We start from the raw sequence: 15558 nt of genomic DNA on the forward strand, positions 1-15558 counted from the left end.
TGATCCTTGCAATGTTTAATATAATCTTCTGGCAGGAATGAAAACTTTGTTTTACCGCTATGAATTTTCGATTTTATACACCCCTCATAGGAATCACAATTAAATTCGTAAACTGTATAAGGACAATTTACTTCGACCATCGTTTCATCGATTAGGGTTAATAAAGTGTCCAAAGATCGGATACAAACGGTTGGTTCCATTTTTGATGCTAAAAAAGAAGTAAATAAATTTTCATTAGAAAAACGTGTTTAAACTAAAATTGCAAATCGTACCTTTGGCAAATCTTTTACTTTCACTACCTGCACTGGAGTCCGCAAAACTCCATCCTTGTCCTTAAGCCCAATGCAGATGTCGTGTGTATTTGCCAAATATGATTGTGCCCACCACTGCATACATTTTGAGTTGTTTATCATAGATTTGTTCTGATCAGTCCACATTAATTTTGTTTGTATAAATTTACATTTGCTAACTTCATCCAGATTATGACTGAAAAACGTAATGAAAAGATATGTATGAACGTTCGGCGGTAATAACGGGATTTATATAAGGAGTGAAAAGAAAAAATGGCAATTAAAACGGAGGTAATGGTATTTCCATTCAAACTGGGAGATATCGATTCATACAGTAAAACAGGGAGTCGTCGTTTTTTTAAACGATTTTTTTTAGCTTGACTTGACAGGTCGGCCGCACGGATTTGTAATTAAAATTTAAGTTACTTCCCGATAAGCTACAAGCTTGAAACTTGGAATATAGTTCAGAACCCGATGGCAATATAATAATATGAAAAAAAACTCCGATAGGTGGCGCATGGATCGAAATATTTCAAAAAATCTTATTTTAGACTCATATTTGGAGCACATATTACATACATGAATAGAAAGCGACACATGAAAAAAATCTCCGCCAGGTGGCGCAGGGAACGAGGTATTAAAAAAAAAGGTCCGATTAGGCTCATATTTGGAACACATATTACATACAACATGAATAGAAAGCGTCATATGAAAAAATCGCCACCAGGTGACGCAAGGATCGAAATATTAAAAAAAAATTTATTTTTGGTCCGATTTTTGGTCAGAATATAAAGTATCACTTCGCAATTTATTTCGTAAAGAACGACAGAATCATTTCGGGACTGTTGCGGGACAGTTTTTAGGACATTTCGAGACTATTTCGAAACCATTTTAGGAGTGCTAGAGAATCACTTTTGGATTATTTTAGAAATCAGTTTCGAGAAATTTTGGAAACTTTTTAGGATATAAAGTATCACTTCGCAATTTATTTCGCGCGTCCCACCCCGAACTTGTTTAAGTGTCAATTTAGTACTATTTTTTTCTACCAAAGATATTTATTCGGTACTTCTGATAAACTCACATACCACCTAATAAACCTTATGTCACGCTATACCTAAACTAGTCCCGAAATGGTCCTGTAACTGTTTTAAGATAATTTGGAAATAGTCTTGAAATGATCCAGGAGAAGTTCATCAAAGATCGCTCCAGTCCATTCAGTAAAAGTCGTCCATGCTCAAAGTTTATCCTGCTTATGTGCCAGATCTCTATGTCATCCATTTTGAAGACCTCGTGTCACATTTTTCACTCCTGCAATGAACCAGCAGCTTCTGGGAGCATACGAACGTTTCATTAGCTAAGGTGTAGCACGAGCATTTTGACTATTTCGACTCCTACCAAAGACGATAAATTAAAAGATCCACCAGTTTGCTACGAAAGGCAAGTAGCTCGCTGGAAAACGAAAAATGCATTGCCTTCCATTTATGCATGCGATCTAATTATTTAATTAAATACAATCGTAAACACTAATACGCCACGAAAATGCATAGAAAACATTTTATGCACATCTCGCCCAAAAAGAAACTGGCGACTATCTCGTAGAAAACATCAAGTAATTGGTTACGAGTAGCAGACTGACGTATGTATCTTGCCACATCTCCACTTTTCAATCCACGAGATTTCTCTATCGTGGATGCTAGGCCCTCTTTTATCCCCAAAAGCACATGAGTTAAGTCTGGGAGTCGCGGTAGCATCCAATAAAAACCTACACTTCCATAGCGAGTATGCCTAGTCGCTATTATAATAAACCCAACGGATTAATACCCTCCAAAGCCCGCCCAACCGACACGAGAGGCGCATCCGTATGACGCACGGATTTGTTTTTGTTTTTGCCGAGTTGTTGATAGGCGAAGGTTTGTTAAGCGTTGAGATCTTTAACTGCTCAGCTACAGAATAAAAATCATCAGCTGAGTATTATATACATAACAGTTGAAAATTATACATATAGTAAATTGTTAAATAAGTTAACGCTTTTAGCATATAAAGATTTTTATTTTTATTATGTTACGAGTTAAGATAGGATAGGACAGTTTTCCTTATAGTAAAAAGTGAATCCGTTATATCAAATGAATTCGAATGAGGGTTAAAATCATGACACAAACACCGGAAAGGTCATTTAATTCGAAATTAGTTCTGCACTGCCTCAAAAGAAGAGGTTTGTAATGTCTTGACTCTCGTGATGGGTCATTAAAGTTTACTTCGTTCAAAAGAAAGGGGCTAGAAATTAGTCAATTCAGTAGTTTAGCCATAAATAATACGCCTAGCATTTCTCTACGACTACCGAGAGTTGGAAGATTGATAAGCTTTAACCGACTAGTATAAGGTGGAAGATTATATGCAGAGTCCCAATGAGAATTCCTTAAAGGAAAAAGTAAAAATTGTTTCTGTATTGACTCAAGCCTATCTGCATGAACTTGATATCGCGGATTCCAGACTATTCATCCGTATTCTAGTATCGGTCTAACTAATGTGGTAAAAAAGGCTTTGGTTACATAAGGGTCACTAAATTCTCTAGACCATCTCTTCACGAATGATAGAACAACTCTAGCCTTATTGGCAGTAGTCATAATATGAAGGTTGAAACTAACTTTAGCATCCATCGTGACTCCCAAGTCAACAAAATAATTTACTGATACAAGACAAAAATTATCAATTACGTAAGAGGCTGCTGGCAAAGATCTCCGAGAGAGGCACATGAACTTACATTTATTGATGTTCAGCGGCATTGAATTCGCGTTGCACCAAGCAACTTAGCAGTTTAAATCCGCTTGAAGCAAGGGACGTTCTTTAATGGACGCATAGGACCTAAAAAGTTTTGCATCATCAGCATACATTAAAATTTTGGAATATTTTTTTATGGTACGGATATCATTAATAAATAGCAAGAACAGAATTGGACCGAGATGACTGCCCTGTGAGACGCCAGAGGGAACATTAACGACATCTGAAAGAGTATTTTTAAAAATTACTTGTTGCGTTCTACTGCAGAGATACGAAGATATCCACTAAGTGAGACCAGGTTGGAAGGCAAGTCGATCCAGCTTGTGGATAAGCAATGAATGGGAGACTTTGTCAAATGCTTTACTGAAATCAGTGTAAATAACATCGGTGTGAAGTTTTTCTCTAAATCCATTAGAAACATGAGTTGTGAATTCAAGTAGGTTGGTAATGGTAGATTTGCCTTTACAGAATCCATGTTGAGAGTCTGCAATCAATGCAGAAATGGAAAATGTTAGCTGATTGGTAACAATGGCTTCAAATACCTTTGGGATGGCAGACAATTTTCCAATTCCTCGATAATTTTCTACACATGACCTACTGCGTTTTTTGTGGAGGGGTATTAGAAAAGATTCCTTCCAAGCAGCAGGAAAAACTCCATGTTTTAGGGACATGTTGAATAAACAGTTAGGGGCTGATAAATGTGTCTGCGCATTTTTTGAGAAAACATGTGGGAATTAGATCAGGACCGTATTTATAAGATTCCTTCAAAGAAGTTAAATATGTAAGAACCTCTTCTGGAGATATTGGTGGAATATTAATTGCGTTAAGGGAGTTAAATTGATACGGGTATTCACTAGACAAAGAAATTAATTCAGCGGAATAGTTAAGATTTGAAAAATTGTGCAAATAAGTTAGCAATATCTTGATCGTCGCTAGAGAAATCATCACGGTATTTCATATCAGAAGGAAAGCCTTTAACCCTACGTTTAGAGTTCACGAAATCATAGAAAGCTTTCGGATTGCAAGTTATTTTCTTTTTCATCGCACAGAGATAGGTATTGTAACACTTTTTATTTAATTCAAAATATTTATGACGCAATATAGAGTACTTCAAGTAGTCGGAGCGTGAACCCGTCTTCTTGTACAGCTCGAAGGAACGCAATTTTTTGTTTTTTAAAGATTTCAGTACTTTCGTGTACCATATTTGGACTAGTTCAGTGGAAACACGTTTACGCTTAGGCACATGACTTTCCAGAATAGCGCGAACAATGGCATTGAAGTCAGAAACGCTTTTGTCAATATCTGCACCGTATTTGGGCCAAACTATTGTAGATATAATTTGGTTTAGTTTATTAAAATTAGCCTTCGCGAATTCGAATCTAAAACTAGAGTCGTTTTCTGTGGTAGTGCAACTCCGAGAACTTGGTTCCAATTCGTAAACTATTTCCAGCGAAGGATGGTAAGAGTCGTCAGGTACAGTAAGAGGTTCACCCCTCCTAAGGATGGATTTTGATGTATCATCAACAAATACTAGACAAGTACCCTCCCGAACATGTTTGGAACTACATTTATCTGTGTTAGGAAAAGTTCAGTTATTTCAGCTAAAAAGTCGATTCTGGACAATTTTGAAGAAACCGGTACAATACCATGGTCGGATGTGGTCCATGATACGTGCGGAAGATTAAAGTCACCCAAGACAATTATCGAGTCAATAGGCTTCAACATTGAACTGATATCTTTCAGTAACGAAATATATGGTTCATATACAACGAAGATGGTGGGATATAGCAAATGGCAATATAGGTAAAACCTATTCCCAGCTGGGTTCTAACGCACTTAAATTCCGTGGCTTCAATAACAGGTAAAATTACCTCAACGGAAGGTATAGCAGAATGTACCGCGAGCAAAACTCCACCTCCAACTCTGTTCAAGCGGTTATTTCTAAATATTTGGTAATCATTGCAAATAATCTCCGAATTAAAAATATTAGGCTTTAACCAAGTTTCAGAAAAAGAGATGATATTGTAATTACAGTTAAATGATCTCAAGTATAGTTCAGTTAGTTCCGTGTTTAGGCCTCTTACATTTTGATAAAATATATTAAGGGACCGAAAACAAAAAATTTCCTCTATTTAAGTTTATAGCAGACGGGGAAAAAATTATACAAACGGCGAAAGATAAGGAATCACAAGAAGTGGCAAGAAACAACTTCACGACACTGATACACGACCATCTAAAAAACAATACGATTTCCACACGAGACAAACTCACACGCAAAATACTGGAAGAGACAAAACGGTTCCTCAAACACAACAAACAATTACTTGTACTCAATGCCGACAAGGGCAACGCTACAGTGGTGATAGACAAAAACGAATACGATACAAAGATTCAGACACTGGTGAACGACATCTCTACCTACAGAGTTTTAAAACGCGATCCGACGAACAAGCTACAAGACAAAAACAATGAGATTGTTCAAAGGATGTTCAACAGCGGTGCCATAGATATCCAAGAAAAGAACAACCTACTGTGTAAAAATGCTATTACTCCCAGAAACTATGGATTACCAAAAATTCATAAAGAAGGTATACCACTCCGACCTATTTGTTCATCTATCGACTCCCCGTCATACAACCTCTGTAAATATGTCGTGAGAATACTCAAAAATATCACTTGTTCTTCTAAATATAATGTTGATGACTCAACAGAATTTAAAAGTAAGGTCAATGGCACATATATTTATGATGATGAAAGCCTTGTTTCCTTGGACGTAGTCTCCTTGTTCCCAAGCATTCCGGTTGATTTAGCCATTGAAATCATATCCGCAAAGTGGGAAAACATAAAAGAATATACATCCTTAACAAGGGAACTATTTATCACAATGGTGAAATTTTGCATAAAAGAGAATCGATATTTTAAATACAATGAAAAAATATACGAACAACGTACAGGAATGCCCATGGGCTCACCAGCCTCCCCAGTCATAGCTGACATTGTCATGGAGGAGCTGCTAACAAGATTCGAAAATGAAACTACTAGCAAACCACGCCTACTTACAAAGTATGTAGATGACTTATTTGCCATTGTAAAAACTGAAGAAATTGGAAACATTCTCACTGAACTCAACAGCTACAGCAGAAGCATTAAATTTACAATAGAGGTTGAGAAAGATGGTCAACTGCCGTACTTGGACACGTTAATCAATAGGAGAAACAACAAATTATATATTGACTGGTACAGAAAACCCACAGCTTCGGGAAGACTAATTAACTATTATTCAAACCACGAAAAAAGTACAATAATAAATACCGCCAAAAGCTTCATAAGACGGGTACTTACAATAAGCGACAGAATGTACCACAAGAAGAATATCACGATCATCAAAAAAACTCTAGAGGATAATGAGTTTCCAAGTAGCTTGGTCAATAAACTGGTCCGAAATTTCTATACCAGAGCACGTAATGAACGTAAACCCGAAGAAGCAAATAACAAAATATACAAAGCGATAACCTATGTCCCAAGAATAGCAGAGAGGATCAAGAGATCGGATTTATATGACAAAGAAAAGGTCAAAATAGGGTTCACATACAACAATACATTGAAACAAATTTACAGTAATACAAAGGACAGAATTCCAAAGGATGAGAAATCCAACCTAATATACAGAATCCCATGCAACAGTGACGGGTCTCACTTATGCGAGAAGGTATATGTGGGGACAACAAAACTAAAATTAAAGACAAGGATTTCCGGCCATAAGTCCAATATTAAACTTAGGAACAACGCTTGGGAAAATAAAACGGCCTTAACGGCCCACTGTAAGGATACGGGCCACTATCCCGATTTCCAGAATGTTACTATATTGGACATAGAGAAACAATATAATAAGCGCTTCACCATGGAAATGCTCCACATTATGAACACGCCTAATGATAAAATGCAAGTCTCACGGCGCACATGAAAGAAAGCAGCGTACAGAAATTATTCCGCTAGCAGCATACTTGGGATCAACAAATCATAATGTTGGATGACGACATATTCGTTGTTCTATTGTTTGTATCCCTATATACATATTTGTTTGTGCATATTTTAGTTTACACTTACTGTACTTTAAAATTGTATACATTTTTGATGTTTATTTTACTTTTGTTTTCCGAACATATGATCAGTCGATAAAGAATAACCACAAGTGTAAGTTGTGTCTCGTTTATATGTATACCTAGTTGCATAACGTAAATTTTAAAGACCATGTATCTGAAATGAATGTCCCCTTTTTATACATTTGTGTTTACTTACAGTCCTGAAGATGGCTTCAGACTGAAGCCGAAATATTGACAAATTAAAAAAACCAATGAAATTTTAAACATTGTGTTTTATGTAACCACGGCCTTTAAGCTCATTATTATTAACATAACGTAAACGCATAAGGCTATAAAAATTACCAAAAAGACAGATTTAATATTTAGTTTTTTGCAGTATTATTGTTATGAGGAACGGTAGCAAGATTACGAATTCACGCACAAAGGCTCCGTGTGGCCAAAATGAATTATTCAAAACTGGTTCAAAATGTTGCGCTGATAGTCAATCCTAAATGACGAAATGTCTCTAGGATAATTAAAATTAGATTTACGAATAGTCACATTTTCAGATTTAAGTTTACTTATGATCTACGACTCCAGGTCCTCTTCTGTAGTGTCTTTCTCGAATCTGGACACGAAAATCGACTTTTTAATCGGGACAGTAATCAATCTACTAGCCGGCAGTTCAGATTCCGCAGGGGTTTTGGGGAACCTGGTTCCTTTTTGTGGAGGGTACGATAGATACAGCTGAATGAGCCTTCGATGTCGATGGTTGAACTGCTAAGGACTCGGAGAGGACAGATTAATCAATTCAATAGTTAGGGGTGGAAGAACTGGAGGTGAAGGAACTTTGGGATCAGCATCCATAGTCGGAGCTGGAAGGGAAACATCGATAAGCCTACGATTATTATCAGGAATGTTTACATTTGAATGCCTAAACTTCTCGGATAAAGCGGAAATCTCTGGCCTGTTTGAAAACCTTGAAAAGATCAATTTCGGTAGGCCTACATTTCAAACAAGCCCAACGTACTCCCTTATCGTTATCGTTAAGTGCGTTAACCACTCGTGCTGATAAATCGGCGCACTTCATAGGGGCAAGCCCATCGTAGGAAAGCTTTCGTAATAGAGATTTATACGATTTATTTCTTCCTATCATGTAGTATTTTTTTTTTCGTTGCCCTTTCTGCGTTCATGATTTTCTATTTTGTCAGGGGTGGGTGTTCCCCGCGTTGGGTATACCTTGCCCCGCTCAAAGGAAGCGCCAAATGCTCGATATGGTGCCGAAGTAACCTGCAAAAGATAAAACAAAAGTACCATAAAGTAAAAAAAATCTTAGATTCAAGTTTCTAAGCTACTTCCCGTAAGCTCGACACTCCTCGCCACATCGCCCATTGCGCTTCAGGGCCAGAACTGTAGACGAACCGGTCATGTCGCCAGTCAAAGTCCTTTGTACTTCAGGGGTGAACAAATCGGGTCACACAGGTATAAGCCTGAAAAGATAGCGAAGATGAATTACATACAATAGTTGTGTCGCTCATTACACGATTCGATAGAAAATAGGTAATCGTAGGGTTAGCTAAAGTTACAATCGTACTATTTAAAACGTATAGTGCCGATAATGCTGGCGTTGCGCGTGAAGATGTATGGAAACACATGATTTCAGCGCTGCTGATCCCAATGTACTTTGGTGTATCCAGCGTGTACACCCGTCGCAACAACAGCACGGCCAGTTTTCTTATATATATAACATAAACGAATCAAAAGACAAGAATAATTACCTTTTTTTTATGCCGCAAACCATCCAGGAAAGTTGATTGTGGGTAGAGTGGCCATATATGGTCGGTTGGAACAATAACTCCTGAAAAATATGCACGAAAATTTAATTTTTTTTATCATCCACGACGGAATATTTATAAATAAACAGGAGAAACGTCAAAATGAAGTGATTAAAATTTCCCAGTATCGGGATATTTCAAGAGCTTTCAGATGGACGGGTTGCCAGATGTTGAGTAAAAGTACGGTGGGTTGAAATGGTCTGTAGAAAAAAGGGGACAGATATAGGTTAGACACAGCCAGGCATGCTTAACCAACAAAACGATATCATTTCGTTACGATAATCAACGTTAATAAACGAAACGAAGTCATTTCGTTTCGTTTATTAACGTTAAGATCGTCAAATTAACGAAATGATTTCGTTTCGTTTTCTGCCATATCAAAACGAAATCAAATCGTTTATGTTGATTATTAATTTCAAACTATGCTGGCAAAGCTGATTGATGGCGGAGTCATTAAAGGTGAAAGCATTATCCAAGCTGATTGCAACTTTTCTCATGAATTTTGACAGTACGAACATTTCTCAGAGTATTTTTGACATTACCACCAACGAATTACACAAACAAATTACATAGAGTTTGTGTGTGTATGTGCGCTCGTTGTTGCCACCTTACGGCTTTACCATGGCTATAGCATTGCCAGCACAATTCAAACATAAAGTATCACGTTTTCGTTAACGTTTTTAACGTTAACGAAAGCTTTTCGTTTCGGTTAAAAACGAGATACAATTTATCTTGATAATTTCTTTATCGATAATATTTCGAAGTGTTTCAACGGAAACGGTGGAAATTTTTTGATAAACGATTAGCTTAACGTTAAGGTGCATCCCTGGACACAGCAATAAATGGTCGGCCATGATGGAAATAGGGAAACAGCAAAATAAACGGTATCGGTGGCGGATTTTTGTCTATATATAGGAGGTATTGGCTGGCAATGTGAAAAAACTGTATTAGAGTTGAAGCAGTGCGGTGTAATGCGCGCCAAATATTGTGTGTTTTCTTAAAGTGAGATCCCCTGTGCGCGAAGTCCACAAAGGACAGTACGCTACACAAAAAAATTAAAATAGTGTACCTAAAGTTAAAAATTATTTGCGAATGCTGGGTGCTGAAGGCCCCTAAAGTGATATTGTGGCTGGTCGCCGTGCTCAACACTCTGGTTAATGGTCACGACGAATTCCTGAGGAAGAGGACAAGACACGTGACATCCATCGATATTACGGATAACTTAACCCTGTACGTGCAGAAGATTTTGTCCGGTAAGTTTTCCATATGCCATGTAGTTTTTTTATATGAAGTGTTAGTTTTTCTGCGCCTTTTTGAGGTTCACGCAACCTCGCCTTTCGACTTCGGTCACAAACTCCAAGGAGAGATCTGGCTCAGCATAAAGCGTATGGGGGTACAGATTTCCTACATTGGCTGTCCACAATCAAATTTCTTTTAATTGTGTCATAATTAGTTTTTTCTTGCCATTTAGATATCACGCCGGTGATATTAATCTTCTGAACAATCCGTTTGTGTTAAGAGCCTTTATGGTGCTTGTGTGCCTGTGTACCTATAGGTACAGTGCGAGGTGCGTGAACACCAAATCAGTGTGGAGGTACCGTAATAACCTCGCATTAAATTATACCTTTTTCTGTTAGCGGGAACCAAATAACCTGGGAACGTACGGCGCCGCGCGCCAGGGAAATTTTTAAAAGTTACCAGCACAAATTAGAACAAAGCTCACCTCCATGCCAAAAAAACAATTTTACAGTGGCTACAAAACCGAGACATTTTGGAAAGGGGTTATTCCAACTCGACTGCGAGCAACCAGTCCTAAATCAAAGAAAACATTTTTTTTGATCTTTATATAAGTTTTATTTGTTTCTTTTTCTGTCGTAAAATTGATCTTGATGTACAGTTTGTGGCTGCGGTCACACGAATACACCAAACCCAAAAACTTAAAATTTTACCTCCGTTTTCTTTTGAGGCCACAGAGGCCTGGCTCCCAAGAAATACCTATTATTACCAAATAGAGCTCTGTTAGGTAGGTCGTAGGATTCTGGGTGTAAGGAAATCAATCACATTACTGCTTCGATTGAGCAATATAGAGGTTTGGTCCTTTGTGTGACAGAAGGTCCAATAACTAATAGGGAACAATTGTATGGTATATATGTGTTTTACTTATTTACGTAACCTTTTTATTATTTACAAAAAAAAAAGAAATCAATATATATTATATAGGCCAAAGTGGCACTTCCGGTTTTTTTGAAATTCTGTCCTTTTTACTGTGGTTAAAAGAAAATATATATATATATATGTTGAGTTGAGCTAAAGCTCTATGAATATGGTTGGCTAAATTTGATTGGGAGGGGAGTGAAGGATGACAAAAGGGTACGTACTGTGGAATCATTCGGAGTAAAGGTAGGAAGGGGACTCGCTGAAGTAGCAAAGAAATCGAGCGGTCCAAGGATGGGCGGGCTTCCGGTGAATGTAGGTAGATGAACGAGGACGATTGTAACATCCACCCCCCGTCAACATGGATCAGGGTTGAGGACCACGCCTTATGTCCGGAGCTAGCTGGGGCATTCCATGTTGACGGCGACAAAAGGGTGGATGCACTGGTACGTGCACGTTACAATATAATAATTATGGCGCCCAAACAAAAGTATTAGGATATGACATCAGCGCCTTAGGTTGAAATTGGCGCCCTCCAATGAGCGATATTTTTTTTCTGTTAATAACACCATTTCAGGTATCAAAGGTACCAAAGCTCATGTTCTTTAATAAAAGAACATATAAATAAATTTCGATCTTCAGTAAATGTGTCAAATATACAGTCGTCTCGCCAAACGGTGCTGCCTTGGTGTGACTATCGCCCTAGTCGGTGACTTGTGCGTGGTAGCCGAACCAGCAACAATTGCACCAACGTGGGATGGTGGAAACATAATGGCAGAACCTAGTAATAGCCCTCAGATGGCATAGCCAAACAATGATTGTCAGACTATAAGCATCTTTGCAATATGTTAACGTACATACATACATACTACATACATACTTACAATTAATACCACATAATATACGCTTTGTTTTGAACCAGGACGATTGGAAGTCCGTATTGAGCACTCAAACTAGTAGCTTCTAATTCGTAAATTATGCATTATGACCACAAGCAAGGAGTCGTGTAAGGTTTGGGTAGCATAATGCATAAACTCATAATCGAAAACTTTTTTTTTATATAAAGTAGTACCTACATCCACAGGAACGTTATCATATGCTCCAATGGTTCCGCACAAACACAAGTTTTTTTGTTGTAAGATGCCCCGTAAGTCATCTGAATCTCCCCACCCACACTTATATGATCATTGGTAATAGTTGAAGTCCAACAACAAGTACAAGATAATTTCTGAACGAATTTAAAAAGGAAAAGAATAAGAGCTTTTTAGATTTTTTTTTGGGTTAAAATTGCAAACCGGATGAAGAGAAGATATACCCCATACAATACGCGCTATAAAAATAAAAACGCAAGTATGTTAGCTTTGAACGAGCAAAACCCCATGCTACCTAGCCAAAATGACCCTGCCTTTATAGATCTCTCGGATCGTATAGGAGGGGGTAATAATTCCTCAGCTACCGGGGGGAATGTAAGACAGGGAAATGCGAACAGTGTCCAGGCCAAACAAACCAATGCCACTGGAACAATGCCGAAAACACAAAAAGAGCATCAAGAACCCCAGAAAGAAGTAACCCCACCAACAAACTTGAACTTTCCTGAACCTAATCAGCCCGACCATAGGGACCCACTCCGCCCGTCTACAACTGATTATCGCGATCTGCGTAACAACATAGCACCCATCTTACTAGAGATGATGACTGAAGCCAAAAGGGCCATAATACAGGAAATGCGCGAAACCATACCAGAGATGTTGAGCACGGCCCAAAACACAAACGGGGCATTGCACATGTCTGGAAATAGTCAGGGGACACGAAATCGCCATAACAAAAGAAGAAGACGCAACTCCAGCTTCGAATCGAATGAATCCAGGCGTTTCAGGACTGAGTTGGCTAGGCAGGAGAATCCAATCAATGTCAACATGAACAGAGACAACCACTTTCCCATGCCTCATACAGCTGCGCGTGCACTCAATCGCAACGATCCAGTGTCGTTTCGCCAACCACCTTTTTTAGAGTCAGGAGTACATACAGTTATCTCTACAGGACAAGGAGCAACATCGGAAGGGGAGAGAAGGGAGCACAACCGACCTGAAATAAATATTGAGAAGTGGGGCATAAATTTTCAAGGACATCGTGACGCAATGTCAGTAGAGGACTTCATGTTCCGCCTGGAATATCTGAAGGATCAATATGGGTGTTCATGGGCGGATATTTTACGCGACTTCCATAGACTATTAAGCGGTGAGGCGAGAGAATGGTATTGGCTGTATATCCGCGTCCATGGAAAAGTCGACTGGCCGGGATTACAGTGCGCGCTGCTGCGTCAATTCGCATCACAGCGCACTGACTTTGAGATTTTAAGGGAATTGACAGATAGGAAACAAAGGTCGGGGGAAAACATTGATGATTACTTCCACATAATAGGTACGCTGCGTTCGAGACTAAAGAAGCCCATTCCAGAATTCGAGATTGTTCGCCTCGTAAAGGGGAACCTGCGCGAATCACTGGCCAAGTTAGTGTATCCTATTACCGTGTATTCGTTGGACCAACTCAGGACGGAGTGCAGGGAAGCGGAACGGTGCTTTTTACGGCGAGAACGGACGACACCCAACACATTTATGCCACGCACTCAACAGGTAGAGGAGATTAGAGAGATTGAAGACCATGAGCAACTTCCTCCCGGTGATGAGGGTCAAATCACCGTGGAGGAAATACGCCACCAACAATTATCGAAGCAAACCGCCAATCGAAAAAAGGTCTCTTGCTGGAATTGTGGCGCAGATGGCCACTTTTTCACTGACTGTATGTCGTTGCAGCGTCGGATCTTCTGTTATAAGTGTGGCAAGCTGGACGTGATTACTCCAAAATGTCCGGTGTGCAATCCGACGGGAAACGCTGGACGGAACGCGATTGTGACGGGGGAATCGCGTTCAACGCAAACCTCGTCAAAGTAGATGTCGCCACCAACACACCAACAATAGACCAACCAACAAATAAAAAGGAAATTACCATTTTTAAAAATAACGCAAAAACAGTCCAACAACCAAAGGTTGCAAGGCAAAGTTCACTATCATATGATGAGAGGTTTAGGCAGTATCTTGAAGCTCGAGAAAGGATTTTCGCAGAAAGTGTAGTAATGGGACGTAGAGGAGTGTCGCGAAGAGTTCAAAAGGCACGACAACGATTTCGCCAACGAAAAATACTCCGGCAAAAGGTAGTGGCCTCTGTGCAAACAGTTAGCAAAAGTAATCCGCGCGTGTACGCAGACATCGAGATATTGGGAATACAAGCACGGGGTCTGTTAGATACGGGCGCGTCAGTAAGCATTTTAGGTCGAGGCTGTCGAGAATTCGTAGACGAAATAGGAGTGCCAATTGAGCGATACGTGTCCTCCGTCAAAACCGCAGGTGGCCGCAGACATAATGTGTTAGGAAAAATCTCCCTCCCCGTAAAATTCAACAAATCAGAAGAAACAATTACATTTTTTTTATGCCCATACTTGGAACAAAAAATTTACTTAGGGATCGACTTTTGGCGTATCTTTGAGTTGGCACCAGAGGTAATAGCAGCAGATGAAATTGAGGTATCAAAGATAGAACAGGACCTGGGATCCCAGGAGGACAAGAATGAACTGCGTGTGTTACACGACCTCACACCTGACCAAAAACGGCGTTTAGGTGAAGTGGTTAATAATTTTAGAACCTATGAGAAACACGGGTTAGGGCGCACTAAGTTTGAAAGGCATACCATAAAGCTTGTCGATGAGGCAGTACCGGTCAAGGAGCGGCATTACCCCCTGTCCCCGGCTATGCAGGCAATCGTCTACGAAGAGGTCGATAAAATGCTGGAGCTAGGTGTGATAGAGGAGAGTGAGAGCCCTTGGAGCAACCGGACGACGGTCGTTCGCAAACCAGGAAAGAACCGGCTCTGCTTAGACGCGCGCAAACTAAACGCCGTCACAGTGAAGGATGCGTATCCGCTACAAAATATTGAAGGCATAATAAGTCGCTTGGACGACACGCATTTCATAAGTAGTGTCGACTTAAAATTTGCATTTTGGCAAATAGAACTCGATGAAAGTAGCAAGCCATATACCGCCTTCACCGTACCTGGACGCCCCCTATACCAATTCGTAACCATGCCATTCGGGTTGTGTAATGCAGCTCAAAGATTATGCCGGTTAATGGACCGGGTAATCCCACAAAGATTGAAATCGAATGTGTTTATATATTTGGATGACTTATTAATCATCGCACCGGATTTCGAGTCACACCTTCGAATCCTGCGGGAAGTGGTGGTCTGTCTAAAAGACGCGAACTTAACGATAGGATTAAGTAAATCTAAATTTTGTTTCAAGGAATTGCCTTATCTAGGTTTCATTGTAGGGGGTGGAACGTTAAAAACAGACCCTGAGAAGATAAA

At 39.4% G+C, this 15558-nt stretch overlaps 1 protein-coding gene across 1 annotated transcript in view; it reads right to left on the reverse strand.

Annotated features, from left to right (window-relative positions):
• LOC137244067 (decapping and exoribonuclease protein Rai1-like) overlaps nucleotides 1–15558 on the reverse strand; it is a 41136-nt gene continuing 25578 nt past the window's right edge. Inside the window, exons 3-4 of the mRNA XM_067772569.1 lie at nucleotides 273–486; nucleotides 1–208 (exon numbers count right to left, since the gene is read on the reverse strand). Coding sequence (XP_067628670.1) covers nucleotides 158–208; nucleotides 273–486 — 265 coding nt within the window. The 3' untranslated portion in view covers nucleotides 1–157. The remainder of the gene's footprint in view (nucleotides 209–272; nucleotides 487–15558) is intronic.

Source organism: Eurosta solidaginis, chromosome 1 (genome assembly GCF_040869045.1).
Source record: "Eurosta solidaginis isolate ZX-2024a chromosome 1, ASM4086904v1, whole genome shotgun sequence".
NCBI lineage: Eukaryota > Metazoa > Arthropoda > Insecta > Diptera > Tephritidae > Eurosta > Eurosta solidaginis.